Source organism: Balearica regulorum, chromosome 6 (assembly GCF_011004875.1).
Source record: "Balearica regulorum gibbericeps isolate bBalReg1 chromosome 6, bBalReg1.pri, whole genome shotgun sequence".
Classification (NCBI taxonomy): Eukaryota; Metazoa; Chordata; class Aves; order Gruiformes; family Gruidae; genus Balearica; species Balearica regulorum.
This window is the reverse complement of record NC_046189.1, coordinates 16,674,051-16,701,888: the sequence shown is the minus strand read 5'-3', so window position 1 is coordinate 16,701,888 and position 27,838 is coordinate 16,674,051. Positions and strand designations below refer to the sequence as shown.

General features: G+C 42.9%; 1 protein-coding gene across 2 annotated transcripts in view; it reads left to right on the top strand.

Annotated features, from left to right (window-relative positions):
- UBE2E3 (ubiquitin conjugating enzyme E2 E3) overlaps positions 1-18,636 on the top strand; it is a 59,589-nt gene extending 40,953 nt beyond the window's left edge. For both annotated transcript variants that reach the window (XM_075756508.1, XM_075756507.1), the window contains exons 4-6: positions 12,914-13,046; positions 14,830-14,977; positions 16,105-18,636. In XM_075756508.1, the coding sequence (XP_075612623.1) occupies positions 12,914-13,046; positions 14,830-14,977; positions 16,105-16,202 (379 nt within the window). In that variant the 3' untranslated portion in view covers positions 16,203-18,636. The remainder of the gene's footprint in view (positions 1-12,913; positions 13,047-14,829; positions 14,978-16,104) is intronic.
- The last annotated feature ends 9,202 nt before the right edge of the window (positions 18,637-27,838 follow it).

Here is a 27,838-nt window from a genome sequence, read left to right as displayed (position 1 = left end):
CAAGGGACCCAGAGCCAGGCCACAGAGTTTGATCCTTTCATTAGTATCATTATTGTTGTTACTGTTACTATTACTACTACTACTACTACTACTGTTATATTCCAGCACTATTTTTAAATTTCATTAAGGAAGATTTAAACAAGAAAGAAAAACTTTCCATTTGGATTCATTTTGCAAGTTGTCTCTTGGGAGCACCTGTCCACAGCCTGGTTATCGGGTAAGGTGTGTTTGTGTGGTTTCTGAAGTTCAGGCCTATGAACCTTCAAGCACTGAATGGGAATCACTGAGACCTCGTGCTGGTTGCTTGTCAGGCACTTGGGAGACTTTGCTTCTGTACCCCGTTCCGTCCCTTACTGTCACTTTTAGCAAGTCATTGCCCTGTCACATGTATTATTCTGTCTGTAAAACAGAATATTGATCTTGTCTTAGACACCTGTGATAAAAATGGTTAAGATCAAAACGCAATATTTCCTCCTACTTTTTTTTGTTACAAATATTTAATTATCTAAATATCAGTAATCAATCCCAGAAGGCTAGCTACTAGTAAAAGTATTTATCCTTTCAGCTCTGAATCTGTTAAGTACAATGAGCAGGCAGCCTGTCTTAAGTTAATTTTTCTAGCAGTGCTATACTTAAAAATCTGCAGCAAAGAGCGAGCTTTGTTGAGATTAGTTATCAGATAGAACATTATTTTTCCTAGATTGCAAATGTAAGCAAATGTGTGGGTAATGGTGTTCACTAAATTATCACTGATTGAGAATGTAAAGGAAGTAGAGTTATGTATCAATATATAATATTAGAACATGTTGGAAGAGATTATACTTAATTTGAATATAACCCAATGAATTTTGCAACAGTAGTCATTAAGTGTATTCTTTCCTCTGATAAATCATGCTTATAGTGTCAAATAAAAAACATACACAGCCTGAGCCTTTTCTTCTTGAGGTTACAGTCATTCTGTGTCCTTGTGGTGGTGGTATCTAACTCCCGAGAGCAGTGCAACTGGTGCTGCAACCTGATCTATTGGAAAGAAGGATTTAGCGCCCAGGAAGAGGTTGGTGCTGTCCACATGCTTTTGCTTTGCCTGGGGTCTGAGTTGCTGTATCCTACTGCAGGCAGTAAACTGCCACTTTCCTAACAGCTGCCTTGAATCTGGGCTGTGGGGGAAAATCACATTTCTCTTTGATCAAAGTTCGGAACAGACAGATGTGTAAAAAGGTGGAGTGAAGTTGCAGCGTATTTTAGTCCACTGGTACCAGTGGTCCAAGCTCTACAGCAAAGCTCTGTGCAGGTCACAAATTTCTTAGCTCATCCTTTAATGGTGGCGACTGTCTTAGAGGAGGGGTAGAAACCCGTGCTCCCAAGGCTAGCCCAAACAACTTCTGCCCCATGTGCTACAACTGTCTCCACAGAGAAACATTCATTTGGAAGAGTTACTCATTAAATTAACATTGTTAGAGGGAGCAATAGTTGGGCTGGAGCTGGCTTTTCAAGAAACAGATTTTACTGAGTGAGACTTGTTTCACTTAGATGTTTATTGACTTTGTTTCCCTGGAATGATTATTATTTTCACATTTTTCTTTAGTGTAGTACACTTTTGTGGAGTAAAGTGAACTTGTATCAGACATTGATTTCTGTGTATTTGTATGCACGATGCTCTCTCCATTCCTTTGAATTGCTGTGCTTTTGGAGCTAAAGCTGTTATTTACAGGGGTTTTTTAATGCTTTTAATACACAAGCTACATTTATTTCTACTCTATACCAAGTGTTGCTTCAGCTGTCTCCAATTCTGCATTATACAAAACAGATTCCTATCCTCAACTGCTTTTGTTTTGAAACTCTCCAAATACACATATTCAGCTAGTGAAATGTACATTGTTGGGTGAATGTTTTAGCACCTGAATCAAGTTTGCCTTAGGTACAGGCCAGTTACTGCTCACACTGTTGGGTCACTCTACAACTTATGTACTAAATGGACAGAGTGGGATGGTGAAGAGACAGAGAGAGGATCCTGAGCCTCTACTTTAGTAAAAAGGACACTGTGGATCCAGAATTGTATTTGCAGAGTATAATTCTGGCATGTTTTAAGCCAATTGAGGTTGAGCTGCTGCATCCTCCCAATTCTGCCCTGCTCCCCGCTGCAACTTCTCGCTCCCGTTCTTGTGTTGAGGGTGGCAGCTGAGCCAGTCTGCAGCCAGCTGCTGCTCCCAGGAGCGCAGGCAGCCTGACAGCAATCCCTTGTTCCTTCTCGGCCCGCAGAGCAATTCCGCATGTGATTTCACAAGCAAGCAGGTGTCAAGGGAAGGGAAGGAGTAAGAGGAGGCCCAGGGCTGGTTTTTCTGGGGTTAATTGGTTGTGTGACAGCACTGGTCACCTTGCGCTCGGTCTACTGGAATGTGTTATACCCCAGAGGTTTGATTTATATATTCAGATTGGCAAAAGCTTATTTGCAGAACTGTTTTGTTAAAAGTACAAAGGGTAAAAAATGTAATATCAAATCATAGATGAAATATTTAAAAATTGTCAATGATGATGAACTCATGTCCAGCACTGGATGTGAAACTTGTCATCATTTTGCTTTAAGCAGAGTTTAAAGCCCATAGCCAGAGCTCTGATGATCATTTCAGACCATGAATTTTGTGAAAAGGTGAAAATCTCATTTAATCAACCCTCAGTGTAGGAAATTTTGTTAACCAGTGTGGGAACAGGACTAAAGACAGGCCTTCTGAACACCAGACCATTGCATTGAACAGGGTTCTTGGGTTTTGGCTAACCAGGTTGACACCCCTTCAAAACAGCTGACTTCTTTCAATTCAGACAAAGTAGCTAGTGACAAAAGCCCTGTAGTGACCCCACTCATGTTAGGAAAGAGACTTGAGAAGTCATCCTTATGGTGCTGGAGGTGGGGAAGGTGTTTGTGTATGAGCCAGGAAAGGTCAATTGTATTTTGGAGAAATACAGCCATTTACTGGTTACCGAGACTTCCATCAGACTTTTATAGCTTCAAGTTAGGCACCCGACACAGGGAGCTGTGGCACAGCATTTGCTGTTTTGTTAGGCTGTACAGTGTGATGTGGAAATGGACAGAGGCAAGAGGGAGGAAGTATTTAAAAGTAATAATAGGATTACATTTGGAAGAAAGCCTACGCTAGAAGGTTAGGAAGACTGAACCAAGAACTGACTTAGATGATGGCAATGCAGACTTCTTTTGAGGGAGAATATTCAGTGCTTGCTGCAAGGCAACATTCAGGAAGTTAGTATGAAGCACCTAAAAGTGTGAAACTAATATGCATATATAAAAGATCATTAAATCCCTAAATAGGTGCCTCTTATTCAGAGTGTTAATGTGTTTCAGTGGAAGCAGGCTATCCAACTGACTGGTTTTGTCTTTTCTCCCTCTCGGTGTGGGCAAGCTGTAACTTTGTTGCTGAAGTTGAAAGCTGATTTTTGGGGGGTGGCGGAGGGGGAGACAACTTCTAGCTTTTTGGCTGTGAAGTGGTGGAGAAGCCCAATCCCGGACATCCCGGAGGAGGAGGTTCCCCTGTGGTAGCACCAGACACATTGGGTGTTCATCTTCTACTGGTGGATACACCTGCATTTCAGTGAAGGTGACTTCCCAGCAAGTCTCTCTTTTGTGGTCCTTGGTACAGTCCCTGAATCAATCGTGTTCACTAAATTGCACTTTCTCCTTTTACAATATTAGACGAAAGTTTTTCCGCAACATTAATGCCATTCACAGGTTTAATTGTGGGGTCTGCCTTTAGGCGTGAATTGTCAGGCTGTGATGATTCTCTAATTCACTCATGTGCTTTCTGTCTTGAAAAACACTGTTCATAGGTGGAGTTCTTGTCAATTTTTGGCTGAAGATACGTTTATGTTCGTTAAGAAACAAAGCATCATCCACAGAGCAGTGAAAGATTTTTTAATACATCGGTCAGTATTTGAAATTGCCTAATGTTTAGGTATTTTGGGTAAGTTGATAGCTGGGGACTTCATTTGAACAGCTCTAGTTGACTTGCAGGCTTAGTCTGTTGAAAATTGCCTGGTTATTGTTCCTAGGCACGAATCTTTATAAGTTTACTACAGTTTTAAAGCTAGTTGTATTTTTAGATGAATTAGATCTGTTAGAGAAATTAATTGTTTTAACTGTTCTTTCTTCCATCCGAAGTGTGTGCATAAAGGATGTTGGGAATAGATTTTTTTTTTGTTATGTTAAAAGCGTCATTGAAAATATTGGTAGGAAATCCTCAGCTGGATTTGTCTGTGTCACTTAGCTTTTGGACATGAAGATTTTGCAGTGAATGACGGAGGTGACTGATGTCTAAAACACATGGATGCCACAGAACTATTGAATGAGCTACTAATAGTGTAATCTCAGTTCAGCGGGTAAGGTGATGGCCTGGGATTTGGAAGATTTACTTTGCAGTCATACTCCACAGCTCACATGTTCTGGATGACATTAGGCAAATGATCCTGTGTCTGAGTGCCTCCATTTTGTGTATTTGTGGGCAGACACCTTAAACTAAGGCTGCACGAGTTCTCAGGTACCGTGCAAGCCTTTCAGTATGGAGGCTGTAACTTATTGAAGAATAAAATATATGTGTATCCCAAATGAGTTTTGTTTGTGTTAGGGAGTTGAGAAGGATCCTCTCTCATGAAAGAAAAGCAAAATTTGCCATGGTTGCTAAATACAGGTTTTTCAGTAATTTTGAGTGGAAAGAAAAGGTGAACTGTACACCTCGTAGCCAAATTTCTTTGACAAAGAGATTTGGCCTTAATACAAATTGAGCTTTATACCAACAGCAAGAAAATAGCACACGTTTTGCCACTAGTACTACTAGTCTTTCAACACTGATGACAGGGAGCTGATCTTTCATTTTATGCTAAATTACGGCTTTGTTATTATGAACACATGGTAAAGTAGCAGGAAATGTTTCTCTTTCTGACTGTCCTGCTCTGTGTTTTAATAGGGAGTGTGGATAATTTCTCTAGTGTCAGCATGTGAGAGGGACTTCTATGCAGATTTCAAGATATTTAAAATAAACCAAATGTTCAGGACAAACTTTCTTCATGCCTGTGAATCCTGGGATTTCTCTGTTTTCAAAACCAACTCATGTTTGGTAAACTTTTTATATATTCCCTGGGTAGTATATACTTACAATTCCTCTGTCAAGAGCATAGACAGAAACAATCTGATATGTTTTGTTACCTGGTTTAAATTCAGTATTTCTGCTGTAATTTAGCAAACTACATTCTGGGGTTAGTTATTTTTCAAAAGAAAAATTACAGGAATTCTGCCTCCATAATTGGCTACGGTTGTTCTGGAAGATGGAGAGAACCTGAGCAGACTTCTAACAGCAGCAAGAAAGGTCCTAGTAACTAGCAGGAATACAACAGAGAGGAAAGTAAAGTTGAGCTATTGTCGCAATGAACTAATTTAATGGAGCTTTTGGCAGTGGAAAAACTATCAGCTTTCCAAAATACATTACTTGGGTTATCTTCGTATTACAGCTTTGATAGAATTATCAAATGATTTGTTACTCAGCTTCCTTTAGTAACAACAGTGTATATTCTTCTACTAATGGCAAGTTTAGCGCTGGAGGTTTTAATCGTCTAAAACACTACAATCTGGCATCTTTCTCTTTAGGGTGATTAACAGCAGATCTGCACTTGGTTAGATTCCCCTAATGGTACCATTTGACGTTAACCAAATACGGCCGCATGATTACATTTCTAAGCCGGACCGTGCAATCTAAAGTTTATGCCCTCTTTTTGCTGGCTGCAGGAGGACAAATGATACCTGATTAAGCATAAAGCCTGGTGTTACAAAGCTAATCCACTGACGTTTTGGAACTTAGACGGTTTGGCCAAGCTAGTTTACGTTGGATCAGCACTTTGCTTTGAGTAGCCACGCTGCTTTTGATCTGGTAGGAGGAGCTCTCAAGTTGGATTTACTGTTGCATCAAACCATGGCCCCAGGCACAAGTCCTGCACTGCTTCACAACCAGCTGAATTAGCAGGGGATCCATGAGTTAAAAATAGGCGCTTTTTTCCAACAGTAATTTCTAGATTTCAGTCTTAAGGGCATGATAGACTTAAAGGAAGTGACAGAAGCAAAGGGGTTTGTACAGTGAACTAGACTGTGTGTATCCTCAGTTACACAGAGCCTCTGTGAATCTGCTAGAAGCAGTAAATAACCTTTTTCAGCAAACAGATGTAGCAGATAGTTCAGTGGCAGGTAAAATAAGAACAGTTGTAGCTATATAAAGAACACAATAGACTGAAACCTTTTCTTTGTAAGAAATTGCACATAACCTGGAAACCTTAATAATAGTGAGTACCTTATAAAAAAAGTGTTTTCAACACAGATTTGATATACTGCTGTAGACAACCCACATGTGTCCAACCCTAGAAGAATGCTGTAATCCAAAAATTAGGGCTATACTTGAGGCTCCTGCCAGTGAAACCAGTATGCTTTCTGTGTATACAGGATATACTGCCTCCATTCTGTAAGTACAGGTGCTTAGGTGCTGGTGCTGATAACATGAATGCTGAGAAGAAGCACTCCAGAAATGCCCTGTAAATGAGGCATTGAAAAATAAAGAAAATGGAAAATGCTGTCCATACTTGTTAGTTTTTAAAGGTCACAGGACTGAAAGCCACAAATGTGTGTCTGTTAATTAATGTTCATTTCCTTTCTTGCGCTCTGTAACCAAAAATACAAGAGCGACTCCACAATTGGGGAAGGAGGATTACGAAAAAAGGTAATGGATAAATTTTCTTCAAAATGTTGAAAATATCAAAGCAGGAGAATAATCTGAGCATCTTTCCATTTCCATATTTAACATTAAAATACAACTAGTGGTAGGTGATTTGTGCTCTCTCCAGGCTTCACAGAGTAACGCTGAACTGTCAGCTAGTTTGCACCGGACAGAGATCCTTTGGTTCCTTGTGAGGATTTTTTTTTTTTTTTTAATTACCAGCAGCATGGCAGTGTGTATTAATATCTAGATGAAAAGCTAGTGTGCTACAAGGTAGTGTGTGAATACAGAGCTAGACAACCTTTTCTCACTGCATGGAGGGTGAGGAGGATTTTCTAAAGTACTGAGCTTAGAGGCTTGAGTGAGGAGCCAAGCTCCCCATGCAGTCAGTGAAAAGTAGGTGTCACCAGAGGGAGGTGGAGAACCTTGGTATTAGGGAATTTTTAGATGCTCCTTGTGCTGCAGAGTCACTGATCTCTCTACCTGATTGTCTGGGAAGTCTGAGGTGCCAACATCAGCATCCACACTAGATACCATACATGGTAGATATGAGGCCCCAGCTCTGCAGTAACTCGAAGTTACCTGAGCCTGGGGCTTTCTCCTTCCACTGGAGATGAGTTCGTCAAGCTTGGAAGCTTTGTTGGCGAGGCAGGCAGACTCACTACAGATGGGACCTGTGTATTTGCCTGAATTGTATATGCTGGTAGGATCTGTTACAGCCCCATTAGCCTCTAGTGGCATGGTACTGAACTAGAGCATCATCCAACAGCTTTAGTTGAGACATTGCTGTCCAATACAAAGCCTTTCATGCTGGTAACGTGCTGAGTGCCTTTTTTACAGCAGGATTTGTAAAATTCAGTTTCTGAAGATGGGTTGTGGATTTTGCAAGGCTCACTATGTAGCTTTGTGCAGTGGATTTTTCAAGGATGAGGTTGTGGAACATACTTAAGGGTATTCATTCTTCCTTTCCTTAGTACCTTCGGTTGAATTAAGAAAAATCAAAAAAGGTATCTTACTCCTTTCTTAAAGCACTGTCTTCACTTACATTGCTGTAAAAATTCTAATTATACCATTGTGACAGAGTCGCTGTGGATGAGCAGCCTGTGAAGAGCTTAGGGAGTTTTGCTTTTGCTGAATCTGATTTTGAGATAAAAGTTTGGGGAGGATGAAGGGGGCCCTTTCCTTATGTAACCCTCACTCCAGGTACCCCATTTGGTTTGTTAGCTGCTGCCTTTGTGAAACCTGCCTGGGTGTCCGGCCTAAGTGTGAGGCCTTTGAAAGGAGAATGTAGGAAAATATTCCACCACTTAAGCCTGGGCTAGGTAGGCACCCCCAATGGGCACCTTGAGATATAGACCAGTACCTTTAGTTTTATGGTACCAATGACATTTCTCATTAACGTTTTAGAGTCTGGCAGACTTTACTGTCGAGAAGCTTCCTAAAAAACAGTTCACTTGTTTTTTCCCCTCAGTTGTATCCTATTACAGACTCAAATTGTTTCTTATAATGAAGTATAACACAGAGTTAACATCAGATCTAGCTAAATTACATCTTCCTTCACCCCTCACCTTGTCACAGTCTCAGTCCTATGAAGTTGCAGTCTGTCACCAAATTTAGAGCCTCATGTTTCAGAGGAGTGCTGTTGACAGGAGAAGCGCATTTACCAAGTGCAGAAAGCAGCATGCTGTTAGCATCATGTAGATTGGAAATTTCTCGTCCTGCAGCTAGTTCCATATGGGCAGCTCTAATGCCTTCTGATTTAGTGAATTGTAACAAATGCTGAATTCTGATTTCCGTAACTACTGCATCAGGACTCTAACAGACTTCTTGCTGGTGTGAATGCCACTGCATCCATGTGAATGCTCATAGCACTGTGCTGGAAAAGCTGTTCTTCATCTTCGTGAAACCTGAGAGCCCAGGGTTCAGCAGAGTTAGGTTTAAAGGACCTGGTCTGACCCCCTGGGCCTCTAGAGTTTAACCTCACGTCTTCTCAAATTCACCATCTGAAGTCACACTTGTAAATTAAATCTCTTCAGCAGACTAGCTTGGATAGAGTGTGGTTATAAATCCTTTGTCTTATCTGGATCAGGTATATATCCCTCAGTGAAGTGGCATAATGAATATTTACTTAGGAAGCAGATGTAGCCAGTTAACTTTATTCTGTCAATTTATCTAATTTATTTTAAAAAAATTAATCCAGCTTTTATGATGAAGTAAAAACCCCTTAACTTCGCAAATAATATTTTGTCATTTCAATTAATTTGCTTTGTTATTTTGCCTGAGAGTTTTGTAGCCCATATTTTAAAAAACTATTCAAGTGGTTCTTTTATTGAAAATATACTGGTGGTGCCTTTACTGAATTGTTGATGTTCCGTAGGCTAATTTAGGAGGGCAGCAGGCTGGTAGCAGTGAACTGCACATGTATGCAGTGTAGCCGAAACACTGAAGTTGTCTTCAGATCCATTGTTCCATCAGGATTTTGATTTTTAAAGGACAGAATAGAGGAGGATTTTGCGTCCAGATGGATTCCATGGGGGAAGTCAGAAGGACCTGCGTCTTCAGGCGATGAAAACAGGGAAGGGAAGAAAACCATGGAAATTCCCCTTGGTAGCACTCTGCCTGGGGTATTCTGTCCAGCGTGGCAGAAAGCGAGAGAGATTCCTAGCCTCACCACGGCTCTCAAGGTTTAAGGTGAGATGCTCGCAGCCTATGCTTGCAATAGGAGAGTAAGTCTCTTGAATAACAGGAGAACTTCTGGGAATAAAGAGCTTGAGCACAGCCCCTAGAAGCACCTCCTGTGCCAGCCTCTTTAGTGCCCAGCAGAAGGAGAGTATTTCTTCTGGGTGTATCAATGAAATAGAAAATTACGGAGAGAGGAAAGCTTCCTTATTCCTAGTTTTCAGCCCGGGGTTTTTGCTGTCCTCCGTGGGAACAAGAAGTTAGATTTGCACCAGGGAGTGGTGGTTCCCTCCTTGAGACTTTCTGCAGCACCAGGACAATGCTTTGTGGTGATGCAGAGTTGGAGACAGCGACTCCAGCAGGGCTCCAGGGCTCGCAGCTCAGTACACAACCGAAGGGTTGCCTGAGGCAGGACTGTGCTTTCTGCTTTTTCTCTGCAGTTGTCCACGTAGGTGTAACCCCACTGTCCTGTCCACATGGGTGTAATGCCACCGTCCTGTCCTTGTGGAAATCGCTGCAGAGGCCAAGACTGCTGTGAATACATCTGGAGTGTTTTGCTGAGCCTTAGAGAATGTAGGTTTGTTTACTTCCAAAAAAGATTACCTTGGTGTGTATACAAAAGACACGGGTATGGCTGGCTGAGGACAATCCCCAGTGGAAATATACGGGTGGTAGAAGCCAAGCGTGATGTCTTGTTTCTGCTCTTTAGTCTTGTGTCTCCTCACCCCAATAATGTATTAATGGCGAGGATTTTCAGGTGACTACTGAGGCAGGGGTATCTTTTACATCACTGGAGGCGAGACACCACTTCAGCTGTTAAAAAGAAATTTCACCAACCTCATTCAGGTGTAATGAAATTGTTTGATTTAACAATTTTCTCCTTTATCTGAGAGCGGTTATTGTTACAGCTTTGTATTACTTTTGACATTGCAGCAATCTTTTCTCAGCAGTAGGAGGGGTTTTGAACACAGCATTTTCTTCCTCTAACGAGGTTAGGAATTCCCTTTCTCCCATTATAGCCCGATCCTTTTATATATTGCTAGTGGTAGAACAGAAGAGGATAGCAGCTAGTAATAGGCAGAGAGTTACTGCACTTAGCTTCTGGCTACTAGCTGATAGGTGCCCTTGCTCTGACTTGGTGAGTGATTACCAGATAGTTTGGCACCGGACTGGTGCCGCACTTAATTGTGACTGATTCATTGGGCTGAAATATGTCACTAATTTAATTCAGCTGTTTCATTAATCTGATTGAATTGCATCCAGCTGTTAGAGATGTATGAAAGAAAGGTACCTGACACACAAGACAAGAGCACTAACCTCTGCATTAAACTATAAAACAGTCATTAGGACATCTAATGCTGAAATTGAATTGCTCCATAGAAATTTGGTTTCCAAGCACAATACTAATTAGCTGTAAGCTTGATGAATGTCAAGAATTAATTAAAACATTTCAGTGGCCTGTGTGGGTTTTAAATATTGTCATTATTGCCCCAATATTTTCAGTTCTTACACTAATTGCTTTTTAGAGAGCATGAATGGAATTATCTTCTGGAGTCACTGAGGGTGCGAATGGTTCATTACATCATCGAAAATGGACCTCCTTGGCTATGGATTTCCCTTTTTTCCCCCTAAAATTTATCTACTGTTTTTTCTTCCACTTTTGTGCATGCATTGCAAATAGAAAGATAAGATCAGTGATTTTAGACCCAACTTTATTTTGACAGCACTTCTAGTTTTTCTTTCTTGGCTGTACTCTGGAGGCCAGCACACTGTTGTTACCTAGTTTCATTTTGGCAACAGGAAAATAGCTACAGCTCCATCAAATATTTTTTTAATTAAATAGGATGTCAGCCAAAACCCGTGATTATTTTGTCCTGTTAATGAAAGGCCTGCAACAGTTTAAACATTCAGTACGTGAAACATCCACAAGATAAAAAACATGTTGGGAAATTATGAATTGAAAGGGAATTCGTAATCAAAATCAGCTTTCGGTTGTTTCTCGAATATGACCTAAATGTAAAAATAGCTACATTTTTGGTGTGGGAATTGCAGATGCATAGTGCAGACTGCTCATATTCCTTGTCTCTGATGAGTGTCTCCACGCGTTTGGCTACGTAGTAAGGATGAATGTCCAACATGCCATGTTATAGACTGCGGACATATGTATGACAAATACATGAGGTGACATGATGTGGGAAGCGCCTTGTTCTATATGAACACTTGGAGGGTTGTAGGGAGGCTCCTCTGAGTGTCGAGCAATGCCAGAAACCACAAACATCCAGGCAACAGCTTGGTGCCATGCCCTGTTGCTTGCTTCATGTGCAATCCCATATGACAGTCCTCAGTGCCTGTTCCTTGGGACCACAGAGGGAGAAGGAAGAGGGATGCTTCACCACGTGTCCGCAAGACATAGGTGGTGCCTGGGTGGCTGCTGAGGAGGGGAGAATTGAAAGGATCTCTTACAGTGCCGCATTGTTGACTTGTGTGCATCGATAGGATAAGGCCACCATGCCTGCATGAGCTCAGTGGTGGTGTTTTCCATAGCAGTCAGTTTGGACCTCAGTGGTTCAGATTCAGGACCTTTTGCAGAAGGTTAGCTTAGTTTTTACCCTGAGACTTGCATACAGAAATAAGATTGTGCTTTGATTTTTTTTTTTTTTTTTTTTTTTGAGGAGGTTAGATGGTTACTGTGTGATAATAACATTAAGTATGATGTGTCAGATGTCGAGAAAATGCTTGTTCCTTATCCCTTCTTTCAAAGCTTTACTTAAATAATTAATTATGCAATAGCCCTTCCCCTAGTAAGAAATGTGTTCACTATTGTACTTCTTAAAATAAACTATTTTTGGCTGGTAGTCTCAATGCTGATTGCCTGGAGGCATAACACAAATATATCCTGAAGAAAATAGTTATTTGGAGTAACAGTGCTGTAAGAAACTCAATTCCAGGTTACTTGGTTCTGTCTGTCCCATCCCCAGGTTTCCTGCCCAAGGGTGTAACATTTCACTCTGCCCCATGAAACAAGTGCCAATAAATGTGTATCAATATACATGTATATGTTACATTGCTTAGAAAGGTATGATCCGTTTATTGCCTGGAGAAGATGAAAGTAGTCAAGATATACAATTCCATTTCTGTATGAATATGATGTCATTGGAGGGGTGTGATGTAGAGGCTCAGAGCAACCTCATACTCAAGAAAGCAGATCTGGGGATATGTTTCATTCAGAGTGACAGTGCAGTAGTTCATGGTCAATCTGTTTCATTGCTGTATCTCCAAAGGCACAGCAGAGTGCCCACCTTTCGTGCCTGTTTAAAACACTGAGCCCACTGAAATCAGTTGGAAGTTAGGCAGATGTTTAAGGTAGGCAAGTGGTTTGTATCCAACAAAATGAATGTAGAAGGGAATCCATAAAATGCCTCTCTCAAAGGTACACCTGACTCTTTCTTCCTCTCTCCTCTTTCTTTACACAGTGCCGGTCCTAAAGGGGATAACATTTATGAATGGAGATCTACTATACTTGGACCTCCAGGGTCTGTATATGAAGGAGGTGTTTTTTTCCTGGATATCACATTTTCATCTGACTATCCGTTCAAGCCACCAAAGGTAAGGGTAAGGTTTTTATTGTGTTTATCATTTTTTCACATGTGAGAAGAATGTAACTAGCAGCGAGTGAGTGCTCATTGCTTTCTGAATATCAAATTTGTTTATGGTTTGAAAACTACAAGGTCCAGAATCTTGGCTTGCAGTTTCAGAAAAATCCTATGTCTAATTCATTTCCTGATTACCACAGTCAATACTGATTTCCGAGCTTTACCAAGCAATGAGTTGATTATTCTGATCAAGTGTTAAGATTCAAGATATATTAATTTTAATAGAAGACAGTGCAAGACCTCCTTATATTTCCTTATACTTCCTTTCATTCCAGCTACTAAAATATATGTATAATAAACTTTTTTCTGTTATGAACCAGATTCTATATTATATATTTTCATGTAATTTTTAGCAAAATAACAGAAAACTAAAAGAAGTTTAGATAGACAACTAGAGTGTTATATTGTGACTTCAAATTGGGTAAATTACTGTGATGATTTCCACTATTGTACGATGTCAATCTGTTTACTACTGGCAAGATCAGCAGCCTTGTTTGACAATATTTTTAAGCAAAAGCTCTTTTTATTAAATGAAATTAACCTTAACTTAAACTAAAATTTCATTTCCTTGCTAAGAAGTGGTATGAACACTTAAGAAATCACAATTTACTAACAGATATCAAAGAAGTTAAAGGTTGTTCCCTCCTCCTCTCCCTTAATGCCCAATTACAGCTCTTGCCCAGCTCACCCGAAAGGACTCTGCTGACATTCTCAAAGACTAAATACCTTCTACCACACAACACTTCTACAGTTTATGGCTCTTTGGGTTATAATGTTGCTATTATAAATCAGATATCTTTTTCATTCCCAGAAGGATTACAGTATAAAGAATAATATACCCTTTATGTATTTCACAGTTGTTTGAAACTCACAAAATTCAATATTCTCTGAGTTAAGATTGTTGTAATGAAGTGATGCAGAGTTTTAGACAAACACCTCATGAAAATCTTGTGGATTTTTTTTAAGAACATGATTGTTTTTGAATTTGCAGTAGTTTCAGAAAACATGGATTTTCCCCTCCTGCATCAGTATGAAAATTTTCCTCATTTTCTTATGCTTTATGTAATTAAAGCACTTAGATATATCTAACTTCTCATTTGTGCAGAATAATGCTTACATGCTCTACCGTTATTAGTCTGGAATAATTTAAAACTGAGGATGGTGTTAGCTAGTGGGATAGCATTATTTTGGATGTATATTATGTCGTGCCTAATGAAGGGTAAGGCAAAGATTTCATTGCTAATTTGAACAATAATAATACAATACTCCAATTTTAAATATTAGTTTTCATGGTCTATATTTAGGCTTTTGAAATAAATGAAAAAATCACCTAATACTGCACATGCAGCCAAGTTCTGTCTACTTCTTCACCTCCAGAAACCGCAGTAAAGTTACGTTTGCGATTAGATCATTCTTGACGTTCAATATGTTCATTAAATAGCATACAGTACTACAAAGTAGATCCTAATTTTTGTGGGTGCCAGACTGAGGGCCTGTGTGAAAGCAGTTTGCACACTAAGGATCTCAGGGTAGATGTCTTAAAAGTAGCCATGACTACAGTAAACATACATTCCTCTGTTAAATAATTGTGGTTTTGGGAAGGAGCAGTGAGGAGCTGCCTCCACAGAAGCTCTGCAGAACTGGGAGCGCCCCAGGCGCTGCTGCTGCTCAGAGACAAGGGGCAGCATCCCTGGGCAACACTGAATGACTCTCTGTCTCTCACGCTGTGATTCCAGGTTACTTTCCGTACCAGAATTTATCACTGCAACATCAACAGTCAGGGAGTCATCTGTCTGGATATCCTGAAAGACAACTGGAGCCCTGCTTTGACTATTTCAAAGGTTCTGCTGTCTATTTGTTCTCTTCTGACAGACTGCAACCCAGGTAAGGAGCTGAGAGGTTACTGAGCGTCCACTCTTAGTCGTTTGACTTACTTGCCATGGAATGTGATTTGGATACTTATTGTATGCAGATTAAATAAAAAATAGTATTTTTAAAATTGGGGATGAAACACTCCGGCTTGGATGCAGTCCCATGTTTAATGGCACTTTTCACTCCTGTGGCACAGCAGAAAGTAAATAACATTAAGCCCTTCTTTCCCCAAGGTATGGTGGAGAAAATAAGCTGATGTCATTGAAGGTCTGTGTTGCAGGAGCTGCAGCGAGCGGTCGATCCAGGAAAGCAACAAAGTTCTCGAGTTGTAAACTCATAAATCCTGCAGGTTGGAAGGGCCCTCAGGAAGTCCCTTCTCTTAAGACAGCAATTGAAACGTTTGGTCTTGCAAATGTGAGGGGGACAGTGTTCAGAGAGATTTTCACTTTTTCAAAGAGAGTTCCTTGTTCCTGTATGGAGGGGAGGAACTCCCCTGGAAGCAGTACAGTTTCTCAGCAACAATCGTGTGACCACTGTCATTAGGCAATGAATGCCAATTGCTTGCAGTCAGGGCAGGAACTGAGCAGTAGTGCTAAGATGACAGTTCACATACAAAAGACTACTAATGATCAGGGAGAGATGGATTAGCCTCTGATACAAAAGTTCGGTGACTCCTGAAGCAAACTGGATCGGCTGGGTGTGTATCCTGCAGTGCCCGTACCTTAACATACACAAGGCTTGTGCCAGGCTGCGCTCGCTGAGCGTCCCCTGCACGCAGCAGCCCTTCCAAAGGGGTGAAAGCAGGGTGCCTGGCTGAGGCACGATTCATTAATATGCAGAGAACCACAACAGACTGTTCTCTTTTCTTTTTCTGTTCATTGTGCCTGCTTTAGCAGGGGAGTAGGAGTAAATAATCTCCAGGAGTCCCTTCCAACCCCTACCGTTCTTGATTGACTCTGTGCTTTCTCTTGGAAATGTCTTGTATGATAAGAGCCCTGCTATATCTCACAGCATTTTCTGGCCTAATAAAGACTATATTTTGGAATAGATTGTGTATTTTAAATCATGTGGTGGTTTTGGTTTGGTGGGGTTTTTTATTGTGTAATGGTTTCTGATGCATCTTCTCCTGCCTTTTCCAGCTGACCCTCTGGTTGGAAGCATAGCCACTCAGTACCTGACCAACAGAGCAGAACATGACAGGATAGCCAGACAGTGGACCAAGAGATATGCAACATAAATGACAAACTACTTGTGCAGTGTGAAGGTGCAGAAGGCAGCTTTGCAGTGTGCAACAAATCTTTATAGCCTTTACAATACGGACTTCTGTGTATATGTTATACTGATTCTACTCTGCTTTTATCCTTTTGAAGACTGGGATACTGCCCTCCAAAAAGGTAAATGCTATCAAGAGTAGAAATTTGTAGCTGTAGATTAGTTATGTTTAAAATGCCTACTTGCAAGTCTTGCTTCTTTGGGATATCAAAATGTATTTTGTGATGTACTAAGGATACTGTTCCTGAAGTCAACCAAATATTATAGTGCATTTTAGCCTAATTCATTATCTGTATGAAGTTATTAAAGGTAGCTGTAGATTACTAGGAATTATGTCATTTGTATTAAACCCAGATCTATTTCCAATATGTGGTACATGCTGTCGTGAAAACTGTTTTAACTTTTACCTTTGTCAGTTTGTAACGAAAGGATTTCCTTTTTCCCTTTGTAGCTCAGAGAGCACCCAGTGTATCATCTCAAACACAATAAACATATTCCCCAAGGAGTAGTTTCTTTGTTTTCCTATTTTAAATTAATATTTGAATAAATTTAATTATAGTAACAAGGCAGGGCCAATGTATCACAGATCCCTGTGGATAATCTTTAAATTAATATACATAAGCAAAGGCTTGCTATTAAATGTTTAATGCACACCTGTGGATTGTTTAAGTTTTCCCTGTTTTGTTTTTTTTTTACAGAACAAGCGTCATTTCTACAATTTCCTTAAATTTAATACTGTTCGGCTCTTTCTCGAGTTGGAATGAGAGCATTGCATAGGCTTACTGCAGAAGTTAATGTAGCTGGTTGCTTCAGGGCCAGTCCTGCTCTCACAACAGGCTGCCTGAGTCTTGCTACAGATTTTTTCTTGCAGAATGAGGGCCAAGTTAGAGATAGGCTGATGCTTTTGTTTCCAAGTCAAGCAAGTCGGACTTGCTGATCTAGATAACTACAGTTACCCATTGAAAATGGTCTTCCAAAGCATGATTGAACACTATATCATCTGTCCAGAAAAGAAAGTAGTGGAATAAATTTAATCAGATTTTTATGACATAAAAACAGTTGTGGGGGAAATGAGCCTTTGTTAGTGAAAATGAAATCTGTAAAACTTTTAGACTACGGTCACCCCCCTTCACTTTCTGGCTTGGAAATTTTGTAACATCTGTAAGTAACAAAGATATACAGCTTTATAGTACATACAGTTTAAAAAGTAGAATCACTAATAGTTTTATAATTTAAGCTTTTATAGGTTTCCAGTCACAATATTGATTATAAAAAAAAGAGACTTGATTCCCTTTAAATGATTTTTAAAATTACGCTTAATTTTGAACTTTACAGTCTCCCTTACTACCTGGTGTTTTTGGAGATAATGTAGCACTTCCATGAATAAGATGCTCTGCTCATTTAATATATGAAAACTGAATGTTAAGTTTAAATATTAAAGCAATAGAAAAAATGTTAAAGATTTAGATCTAAAGTTAGCCATCACTATATAGGTCCCTGGTTTTTGTATCACATGACCTTTGACCATGAATTGTCCACCCTACTTTAAATATTTCTACAGATTCCTGAAGGTGGCTTGAAGAACTGTGTATCCCAAATATCTCAACGTAGAAGCCAGTCTCTCTTGGTAGCTACAAGATAGCTTTAGAGTTCAGGTTATAAAGTGCAAAAGGGAATGAGAAACAGGGGATCTGGCAGGTGAATATGCCTAAGTCAGGTAACAGACTAATGCCAGGAGATGAAGTGCTGGAAATCACTGCTGAAGGTGACCAGAGTTTCTCATTATGTCATTGGACGTGTGAGAAATAGCACAGATTGGCAAAGAAACAAGGGGCTATCACATCCAGGCGGGACGTCTAAAGTCTGCTCACTGCTGACCATTAGCGCACTCGTGGGTGACACGGTGCTCGTACACCACTCCAGTGACTTTCCAGTGAAGAGCAAACTGTGTATTTCACACGTTAACCGTGTTGCCTACAGAATTTACAGATATTTATATCATAAAATATTATGGTATAAAAATACAGGTTTTATTCCTAATTTTAATGTATTTTGGTTTTATATTGTACCTACAACTTCAGATACCTAGGTGTACAAGTGGGATGCCTTGTTAGTGTTGCCCCATTTTGCCTTCCTTGCAATTGGATCCTTTACACTGAATTCCCATCCTTTTTTTTTTTTTTTTTTTTGTTGGTTTGTCATGATTCTGTTCTTTTTTAATGTAGTTTTTTTTTGTGTGTAAATTTTATATTTACTGAAGTAAAGGTTGTTTTTGTGTAAACATTTAAACTTTAAAGAAAGAAAAGAAGCTAATTTTGTTTCTCAAGTTCTCTCTGCTAAACCATGCAGTAGAAAGAAATTTGTATTGTTAAATAAATCAATTAGTTGTTAAATGAGAATGTGTGTCTGTTTTCATGGGGAGGGGAGAAATCCCTGCTAGAAATATATCCAAAATACCAGTTGCAAAGAGCATCTGGTGTTTTCAGGCTATTTCCTTCCTGGCTGTGCTGGGGTGAATACCGGACACGACCAAAGCACAGCACTGGTCCTATTTTGCAGTTTTAATTTTCAGTTCCATCTTCTTATCGCCAGTCACTGGGCTCTGTATTTGGGAAAAAGTGAACTGAAATGACACTTTTGTGCAAAGACCAGCTAAAGATAGTGCACATCCCCTTTTCCTCTTGGGCTTTTCTGGTTCTGTTGCCTTTGGGATTTGAGTGGGGAACACACACAGCTGGCTGGGAAGATGCCCAAACTGGGCTCCATGACCTCCCGGCACAAGGAGCACTCACGTGGGAACCGTCTGTCCCAGCCTTTGAGCGGTGACACTGCTGAGGAACAGAGAGGGCCAAACCGAATGGGCAAACACAGTCACATCTCTCCGTTTTTCAGCTGAGGTGGTGGGAACGTTTAGAGCAAATATTTCATCATATCAAATGAGAAGGTATGGGTGAATATAAACCTATAAAAAATATTAAATACAATGTAAAGGTAAACATATATCAGTCTTGTTATTTCTGTACTAACATGTTCTTGGTGAGCTGCTTCATATTCTGTGATGCCTTAGCAATGTGTGGGATGCCTTATGTGGAGACGGTCTCACTTACTGACCAATGTTGACTACTCTATAGCTGGGAGGGAGTCATATGGGGCTAGAAAGCAAGACTGCAGAGCGGCCTGAGTCACGGGCCAGGCTTGCACAGCCTCATAAGGAAAGCAGGAACTGAACCAGGTCTGGTTTGTGCTCTGCTCCCTCCCTGCCTCTGGTTGGGGGGGAAAAGGGAACTGCCATGCTTTGCTGCTCACCGGTTCCTGCTCTGTACCAGCTTATTTGTGGCTGTGGGTATTGCAGAAGGTGAGACCGAACTTCTCCCTTTTTTCACCTTCATGTGTGGGAACCAGATTTATGGCCTTGCAGCAGCATCCCCACTTGCCTGCACCACGACGCAGGGCTGCAGGGCTTGGGCTGAGGGGCTTCGCGCCGGCTGGGTGCAGCTCTGAGCTGCATGGCAGCCTCAGCTGCCCCTTTGCTGCTGCCGCCGCAGCTTCCCCATAGCCCTGCCCCGGTCACCACAGTGCTGTGGGGGAGGAAGCTGGAGACCACAGCAGCTTCTACACTGATCTCGTCGTCTTCTGCCCCTGGGGTTTCATCTGCGTGGGTGAAGTGGCAAAGGAAGGACTCCTGACTCCAGGCCGTAGAGTGAATTTCATCTTTCCTGCATTTTCTTCAGCAAAACTCAGCGCTGGGTATTTATGTGAAAGAAGGAAGGCCTGTGCAGGCATCCTGAACTAAAACAGCTTCAAAGGACAGTGACAGTAGCGTGACTAAAATGAGATTTGATTCGGGCATAAACGAGCATTGTATTTCTGCAGCCCGTGCTATAGCCAGGGAAACAGATGCATTCGAGAACTCGGCGCTGCTTTGTGTGCAGTATCCCTTCAACCTCTGCATGGCGCACCGCTTGCATTTGCACTGCACGGTAACTTCTGAGGCTGAACCACCACTCCCTTTCCTTCGCCAACCACCCGGACTGAGAGTGGCTGGAGAGGATCCCAAGACAACAGGAGAGATCGTGTAATAGCGCGGGTGTTTTAAAGGGAGAACCGAGACAACAGCGCAGCTGCTTGTACTGCTGCCTGACCTTGCTGGTGTCGATGATAATTAGACACGTTCAACTGTAGCTTAGGTGGAAGAGCAGATAATGCACTTGGAAAATAATTGCTGGAACATTTGCAGCACATAGGTCCTTTGGCTTTTTTATCCTTAAAGAGGAAAACCTGCTTCAGCATGTCTTCTCCCATCTCTCCGCATGCATGTCTCTGGAGTGCAGTTATGACTACCTCTGTTGCTGGGTAGAACAGAAAGCATCCAACATACTAGCAACAACTTAAGGGAATCTTAAAAATAAAATCTGCCAGGAATAGATAGAATAAGAGGCATAATATGAAAAATATGTATATATCATCCCTTCATGGTGACTACATCTGAGCACAGGCTCTGCATCCATAGGGATGTAAGTTGTGGTGGGACCGTGTGCGTGGATAACAAATGCATATAGTTGTCTCTCTTTCATTGTTGTTGCTACTGCTTTTCCGCAGGCAATGTATGGACAACACTGTTTACGTAATGTTTCCAAATATTGGGAAGCATTTTGTAACTTTGTTGTCCAAGATAAACATCACTTTGAACAATCTTAAATTGTTACCATCCACAACTTCCTTTGATGGTGAATGCTATAGTTTAATTACAGATTCTGTGAAAAAGTACTTTGTTTGCTACGTGATTATTTCATGTAGCCTACTATGTGAACACTTCATTTTGTCTCCTAGTTTCATACTATGAGAAATAATAAATAATTGCATCTGTTCTCCTCCTTGATCCCATTTATGATTTTATGTACCATCATTATTATCAGCCCCTAGTAACCTCTTTTTCCAGGCTGGAAAGTCCTCTTTTATTTAATCTCTCCCTGTATGGAAGACGCTCTGATTATCCTGGTCACCCTTGTCTGTACTTTTTGCAATTCTGCTCCAGCTAATTTAAAGGAATCAGAGCTGCACACTGGTTGCAAAAGGTGAACTCACAATTCATCTGAATAATGTTTTCCGATTTGGTCTGCTTGCCTAGTAATTTTTATTACTGTGCCTTTTTGACCATTGCTTAGCTAATGCCTTCATTAAGCTGTGTTCAGAGATGCTGGAATCTCTTCTCTGAGCAATAGCTAATGTAACCTTTTATGTAGGTCTAACAAATTTGTCTTTTGCAATATCCACTGCTTTGTATTTATCATCACCAAATTCATCTGTGATCTTATCTCCCAGAGCTCGGTATCATGAAATCCTTTATGACTCTTGGCAGTCAGTTTTAGTTTAGTCTGCCTTGAATATGGACTCTGTGTGTGCCACACATAGGCTAGAGGTGGGAGGTAACAGCAAAAGTAATAGCAAAGTGCTCTGGACAGGTCTGTCTGCCAAGAAGTGATGGGTCCCCGAGGACAAATTATCAGCTGGCTTCTGAATGGCACAAATGAAAGCAGCTGCCAACTGTTTTCATCAGTCTGGGCTTTGTCTCCCTCTACAGAACAAATGTCAGGTCATTATTTAAAGAGAAGCTCAGCGTGGGTAAATTTTCCAGAGTGCTGAATGAGTTGTCATCCTGGAGATTAGTTTTCTGGGATATCATATAGGTAGACAGGGGTGAATCGCAAATCCTGTGGGAGACCATTCCTCTGAATGTAGCAATTGGATGTATCTCTGAAGGGTATGGTTGGCTTAGAAATCTGCAGTCTAGTGTTTGTTCACGGAGCCAGGCAGCAATAGTGGGGCTGGAAATGCAGAGACGATAAATGGAAGCGGAATGAAGCTGTTAAAGTACAGCAGTGTGTGATGGCATTTCGTATACTGAGGAAGGCAACTTACAAGCGTAGAAATCTATGGTTGTGTTTATCTACTCCAGCATTTTAAATCTGTGTACATTTGTGAAAATTGGAATGAAGCTGGGTGTCTCTTGACTGCGTGCTAAATAAAGAGGTTACCAGTACTTACTGTTCCTAATTTATAGGCAGTAGAATTAAAGTGACAAATTACTTTAAACTTGGTGCCAGTTTCTGAAGGGGAATATTAATATGCTCTCTGCTTTTCTGCCATTGCCTGTGTTTCCCTGTTAGCTGGGAAGCTGATGTGCTGTCTTGTCACTGATTAGTTATTATGTACAAGCAACATTTTTCATTCTATTCACTTCTGAGTGTTGCTGTTTCTAGCCAATTTTTTTCATAGGTATGGATTTAATGAAGAACTAAAAACATTAAGATATCATTTAAGCTTCCTTCATTGATTTAGTTGATATTTTACCATAAAATGACCTGAATTATCTTTCTTAATCTAAGAGAGTAAGAATTAAATTACACAGTAGTTCTTCTGGAAGATTATGCAGTTTATTAGCAGGCCTGTTACCTAGTTCAGTACATTATAGAGGTAAATCATGGGCTTTACTACAATTTTCCTTTGCCTACTGCATAATATTTCACCTGAGCATTTATAAACTAGCAGAAGGAATCAACGGAAAAAGATGAAGTACTGTGGAGTTTTGTTGTAGTGAGGGAGAAGGAAAAGAGAAAGTCATGCGTATGAAACACATGAAATGTCTGAACTTTGCATTAAAGAAAAACTAAAGTTAGGACAAATCAAACCAAATGCTGGCATTTCCATGAGGAAATGCAGGAAATAAAATAAAATAAGTAGCCAAGTAAATACCAACCCAAAGAAGTAGCCAGATAAAACATTTGAGAAGTTGTCACTTGAGCAGGCTTGTTCAAGCCCAGCTGTAGCGGCAGTGGTTCCTACTGAGCCAGGCATAGCTATCTGCAGGTGCCTGCTTTTTGGCAGAGCGCAGCATCTCGGGCTTAGCTGCTTCTGCAGCTCCTCTGAACCCCGCCTTAGCAGAGCAGGGGGGTGGCCGCGCTCCCCCAGGCAAGCGGAGGAGCTGGGAGCCCGGAGCCAGCAGCTCTCCCGCGGCGGGGAGCCCTGCTTCCCCCCACGATCAGGTCACGAACGGCCCGGCTTCTTTCTCAGCGTTTTCCCCAGTCCCGGCTTGCTCCGGCAAGTTGCCGACGGACGAGAGAGCCGTTTCAAAGGAGCCAAGCCGCCGAGTTTCAGCAGCGCGGCGGCGGAGCCCGGAGCGCCGGCCGGTGCTTCGGCCGCCTCAGCTGCGGGGCGGGCTGAGCGCCGCTAGGTGTCGCTGCCGCACCGGGTACCGCCGCGCTCCGTCCCCGGCGAGGGGCGTTACGGGACACCGGGCGCTCCTAACGGGACACCGGGCGTTCCTAACGGGACACCGGGCGTTCGCCACGGGACACCGGGCGTTCCTAACGGGACACCGGGCGTTCCTTACGGGACACCGGGCGCTCCTTACGGGACACCGGGCGTTCGCCACGGGACACCGGGCGTTCCTAACGGGACACCGGGCGCTCCTTACGGGACACCGGGCGTTCGCCACGGGACACCGGGCGTTCCTTACGGGACACCGGGCGTTCGCCACGGGACACCGGGCGCTCCTTACGGGACACCGGGCGTTCGCCACGGGACACCGGGCGTTCCTAACGGGACACCGGGCGCTCCTTACGGGACACCGGGCGTTCGCTACGGGACACCGGGCGCTCCTTACAGGACACCGGGCGTTCGCCACGGGACACCGGGCATTCCTTACGGGACACCAGGCGTTCGCCACGGGACACCGGGCGCTCCTAACGGGACACCGGGCGTTCGCCACGGGACACCGGGCGTTCCTAACGGGACACTGGGCGCTCCTTACGGGACACCGGGCGCTCCTTACGGGACACCGGGCGTTCGCTACAGGACACCGGGCGCTCCTTACGGGACACCGGGCGTTCGCCACGGGACACCGGGCATTCCTTACGGGACACCAGGCGTTCGCCACGGGACACCGGGCGCTCCTAACGGGACACCGGGCGTTCGCCACGGGACACCGGGCGTTCCTAACGGGACACCGGGCGCTCCTTACGGGACACCGGGCGCTCCTTACGGGACACCGGGTGTTCGCCACGGGACACCGGGCGTTCCTAACGGGACACCGGGCGTTCGCTACGGGACACCGGGCGCTCCTTACGGGACACCGGGCGTTCGCCACGGGACATCGGGCGTTCCTAACGGGACACCGGGCGCTCCTTACGGGACACCGGGCGTTCGCTACGGGACACCGGGCGCTCCTTATGGGACACCGGGCGTTCGCCACGGGACACCGGGCGTTCCTAACGGGACACCAGGCGCTCCTTACGGGACACCGGGCGTTTGCTACGGGACACCGGGCGCTCCTTATGGGACACCGGGCGTTACGGGGCTGGCGGCCACTAGCTGCAGCCCAGCCACAGCCGGCGAGCCTCCAGAGGGAATTCGCACAGCCTGGCTGTCCTCCCGCGGTGCCTGACTCCAGGCTGGAAAAATCCCGGAGCTGCGGGCTCAGCGGGAGCTGGGTGCAGGTGTGCGAGCCCCGGCACCGTCCCCTCACCCGGCAGCGCAACGGGGGCTGCAGCGAGCGTACACCGACACCCGTGCGGGACAGGAGGGAGTCATCCTCTGGCCCAGGGCTTTCCCTGCTCCTGGGGATGCCAGCAGGATGACTTACTGCCTTGTTCTACTCAACAGCCACTACGTTGCACTCTATGGACAGACAATTCACTTGAAGTATATTTTCACCCCCAAATTGTTAAAAATAAGAAACTGCAACAAATTATCTGAAATAGCTGCCGCCGGCTTAGTACTTGATCTCTCCCAAGTTCATTAAGCTACCTTAAGCTCCACAAAATTAAATATCACTTACATAAGCCCGACAGCCCGCGAGGGACATGAAGCGTTGGTGTACTGGTCAGTGCCTCTCAGCCTACTTGTTCATCCTCTCTGAGCATCTATTTTTTTCCTCAGAGAGAAAGATCATATATTTAGAATAGTGCCGCTGCACTTAGATGCCCCTGCTTCCAAAGAAGAGGCAGTTAAAGAAAATAAATATGCAAGTTAAGAAGAGAGAGCTTTCAAAGTTAAATCTTTGCAGATGGGTAGATTTAGTCCATATGGACTGAAATACCATGTTTAGTTTCTATTTTCTTTATTAGATTAAATATTAGGCTCCTGGCACCAGAAAGTTCTTTTTCCTCTCCTTACAAGCCATATTCATTCATAAGTCCCACTCTGAAAACTGGCCTCGCAGACAGCTGGTTTTCTTTCAGTGACAAAGGATTCTGGCGGCACTGCTTCCTTTCCCCTCTGCACGGCCTGTTCTGCTGGTCAGGTCTCGGAGCAGTTTATCCAAACCCGTGGCACTTGTGGGGGACTACTGCTCTGTAAGCCAGCAAGACTCTTCCTGGCCCTTCACTTGTATTTTGCCACTTGAAGGGTGACCTCAGCTAAACATTGGAAATCAGGTAAAGCTGACAGAGGTGACTTGTGACTTTCTCAGACTTTCAGCTTCAGTGATACACTTGCCTACGCAGCCACACTGTACTAATGCTGTTTCTTTTACCCCCGTCCAGCAGCAGTTCCCCTGTATAACAAACTGAGTTGTGCTGGTCTGGCGTTGTCTGCTTAAAAATGATGTATGGATAAATATTTTAAATTTACAAAATCGCTAATGATTTTCAAAGTTTCTTAATTGAATGATTAAAGCAGCCATTGATTTTTCAGGCCTCCATCTACACTGTAATTCAGACGCTCTGCAAAGGAAGTCATGCACAATCAGATTTAGCCATCATTCAAAGTGAGTCCTATGCAATTCTCATCATGAATGTCAGGTACTCTGTTTGCCTTATTAACTTACATTAGGAACCTGTAGTGAAGCTGTGAAATAGCAGTCATCTTAAGATGTTTCCTGTGGTAGGGTTTTTTATTAAAGAAAGACATTTACAGAGCCATAAACTGCAAAGGGGGACAGTTCATGCAAATTGCTGAGATTTCTGCTTCGAACACATTGTAGGTCTCCAAATGTGCTGGAAATCCTACAAAACTACTGCCAGGTCCCACAGACTGCATTGGGAGGGACCAACACTTCCTGGCTGTGGACTTTTAAAACACGTAACAATTTTAACAACAGCCATGCTTGGAAAGCTGGTTAAAAAGGACCAGGCTTTTTCCAGTCAGGCCAGGATTCAGGTTGGGAGTTTGGCACTGGGCAGCATTATGGGGAGCTCCCATGGCACTAAGCCCCCACCCCAGGCACCTCACGACCCATCTGCCCCATCCATCACAGTGATGCTCCTGATAGGCAATTGCTACTTCATGAGAGAACTTCTTGCTCTCTCCCTCAGGGTGGTGGACCTTCTAGCTGCTCTTCAGTCTGGCTGGCCTTTGGGAACCTTCAAACTTCCATTTAGAGAGGGAGCTACAAAGACAGGAGGTATGTTTTGTGACCCAGCCCAATTTATTTGTATAACAGCCATCATCCACAGCTGAGGAATGTTTGCCACACAGTGAAATAAAAATGCTCACAAAGCAATAATCAACTGAAAAGCTTATCTGAGAGCAATTTGAAAATGTAGCAACAAGCTAGTCCTTGGTATCAACTCCCAGCTCTTCAGAAGAAGGGAGTGGACAAGGTCTTTGCAGTGCCCTGAGACTCAGGCATTTGGGAAACATGAAGCTCTGCAGAAGGGAAGATTTAAGTGCCCACAGATACTACCTGCTCCAGCCTGGTAGAGCTGGCTTTTACTGTAAGGATCTGGCTTTCTCTTGGAATCTAAGATTTAAGACTTTTTTGTTTTCATTGCAGATAACTAAGGGAGATGACAGCTCTTTTCAGGTCTTGTCCCCATTTTATTTTTCTGCCTTAAGTTTACGGTAGTTCCTGCTTTCCTGCTTTAGTTGCCATACAAATGACTCTGCCGTTCCTGGCCGTTGTTAGGGACACATTGGGAAAGCGGCTTTGGGAGCTGCTGCTGCTGGTTTAAGAACAACCAAGTTACAACAGCAAGTGCCAAGCAGGCTGCAAGCACCAGGTGAGTACACCTTCCTTGTGGTGTTTGTACTGTGCACCAGTACAAAAGATTTTTCTCCCAAGACCATCCTTCCAAACCTTGCTACTACTTTCTTTTCCTTCCACTTTAAGGGTTTTGAAAAAAGAGATAATTTCCTTCAATTCATTATTATGAAAAACTGACTAATGTGAATCTAGGGGTTCAGTCTCGAATTAATATAAGGTTAACACTCATGGCAGCTGAGTGATGGGGAAGCAGAAGCGGCTCTGGCTTACACTGGCTTGCAGAAGGTCCCTGGAGGCCATCACACTGGCAAGAATTATTGCCTGAAGGGCAATTACATTGGCAAGCATCAGCTGGAGCACTGTGCACCCTACTTTCTCACCTCATCATGCCAATTCATGCCGCCAGCTTTGTTCTGACACCCATCCTCTATCACAGGAGCAGGTGGCAAGGAGCCAGCTACACTCAGCGTGGGGTCTCTGCTCCTCGGAGAGCCAGTAACTGAGGGCCAGCTCAGCCTGCCACTGTGGCTGCAAAAATCCAACACAATGCAAAGGGCAGAAATAAAGCCTGACTGAATAAAACCCAAAAGCTTGGACCGGTCTAAAGGACTTCTCTG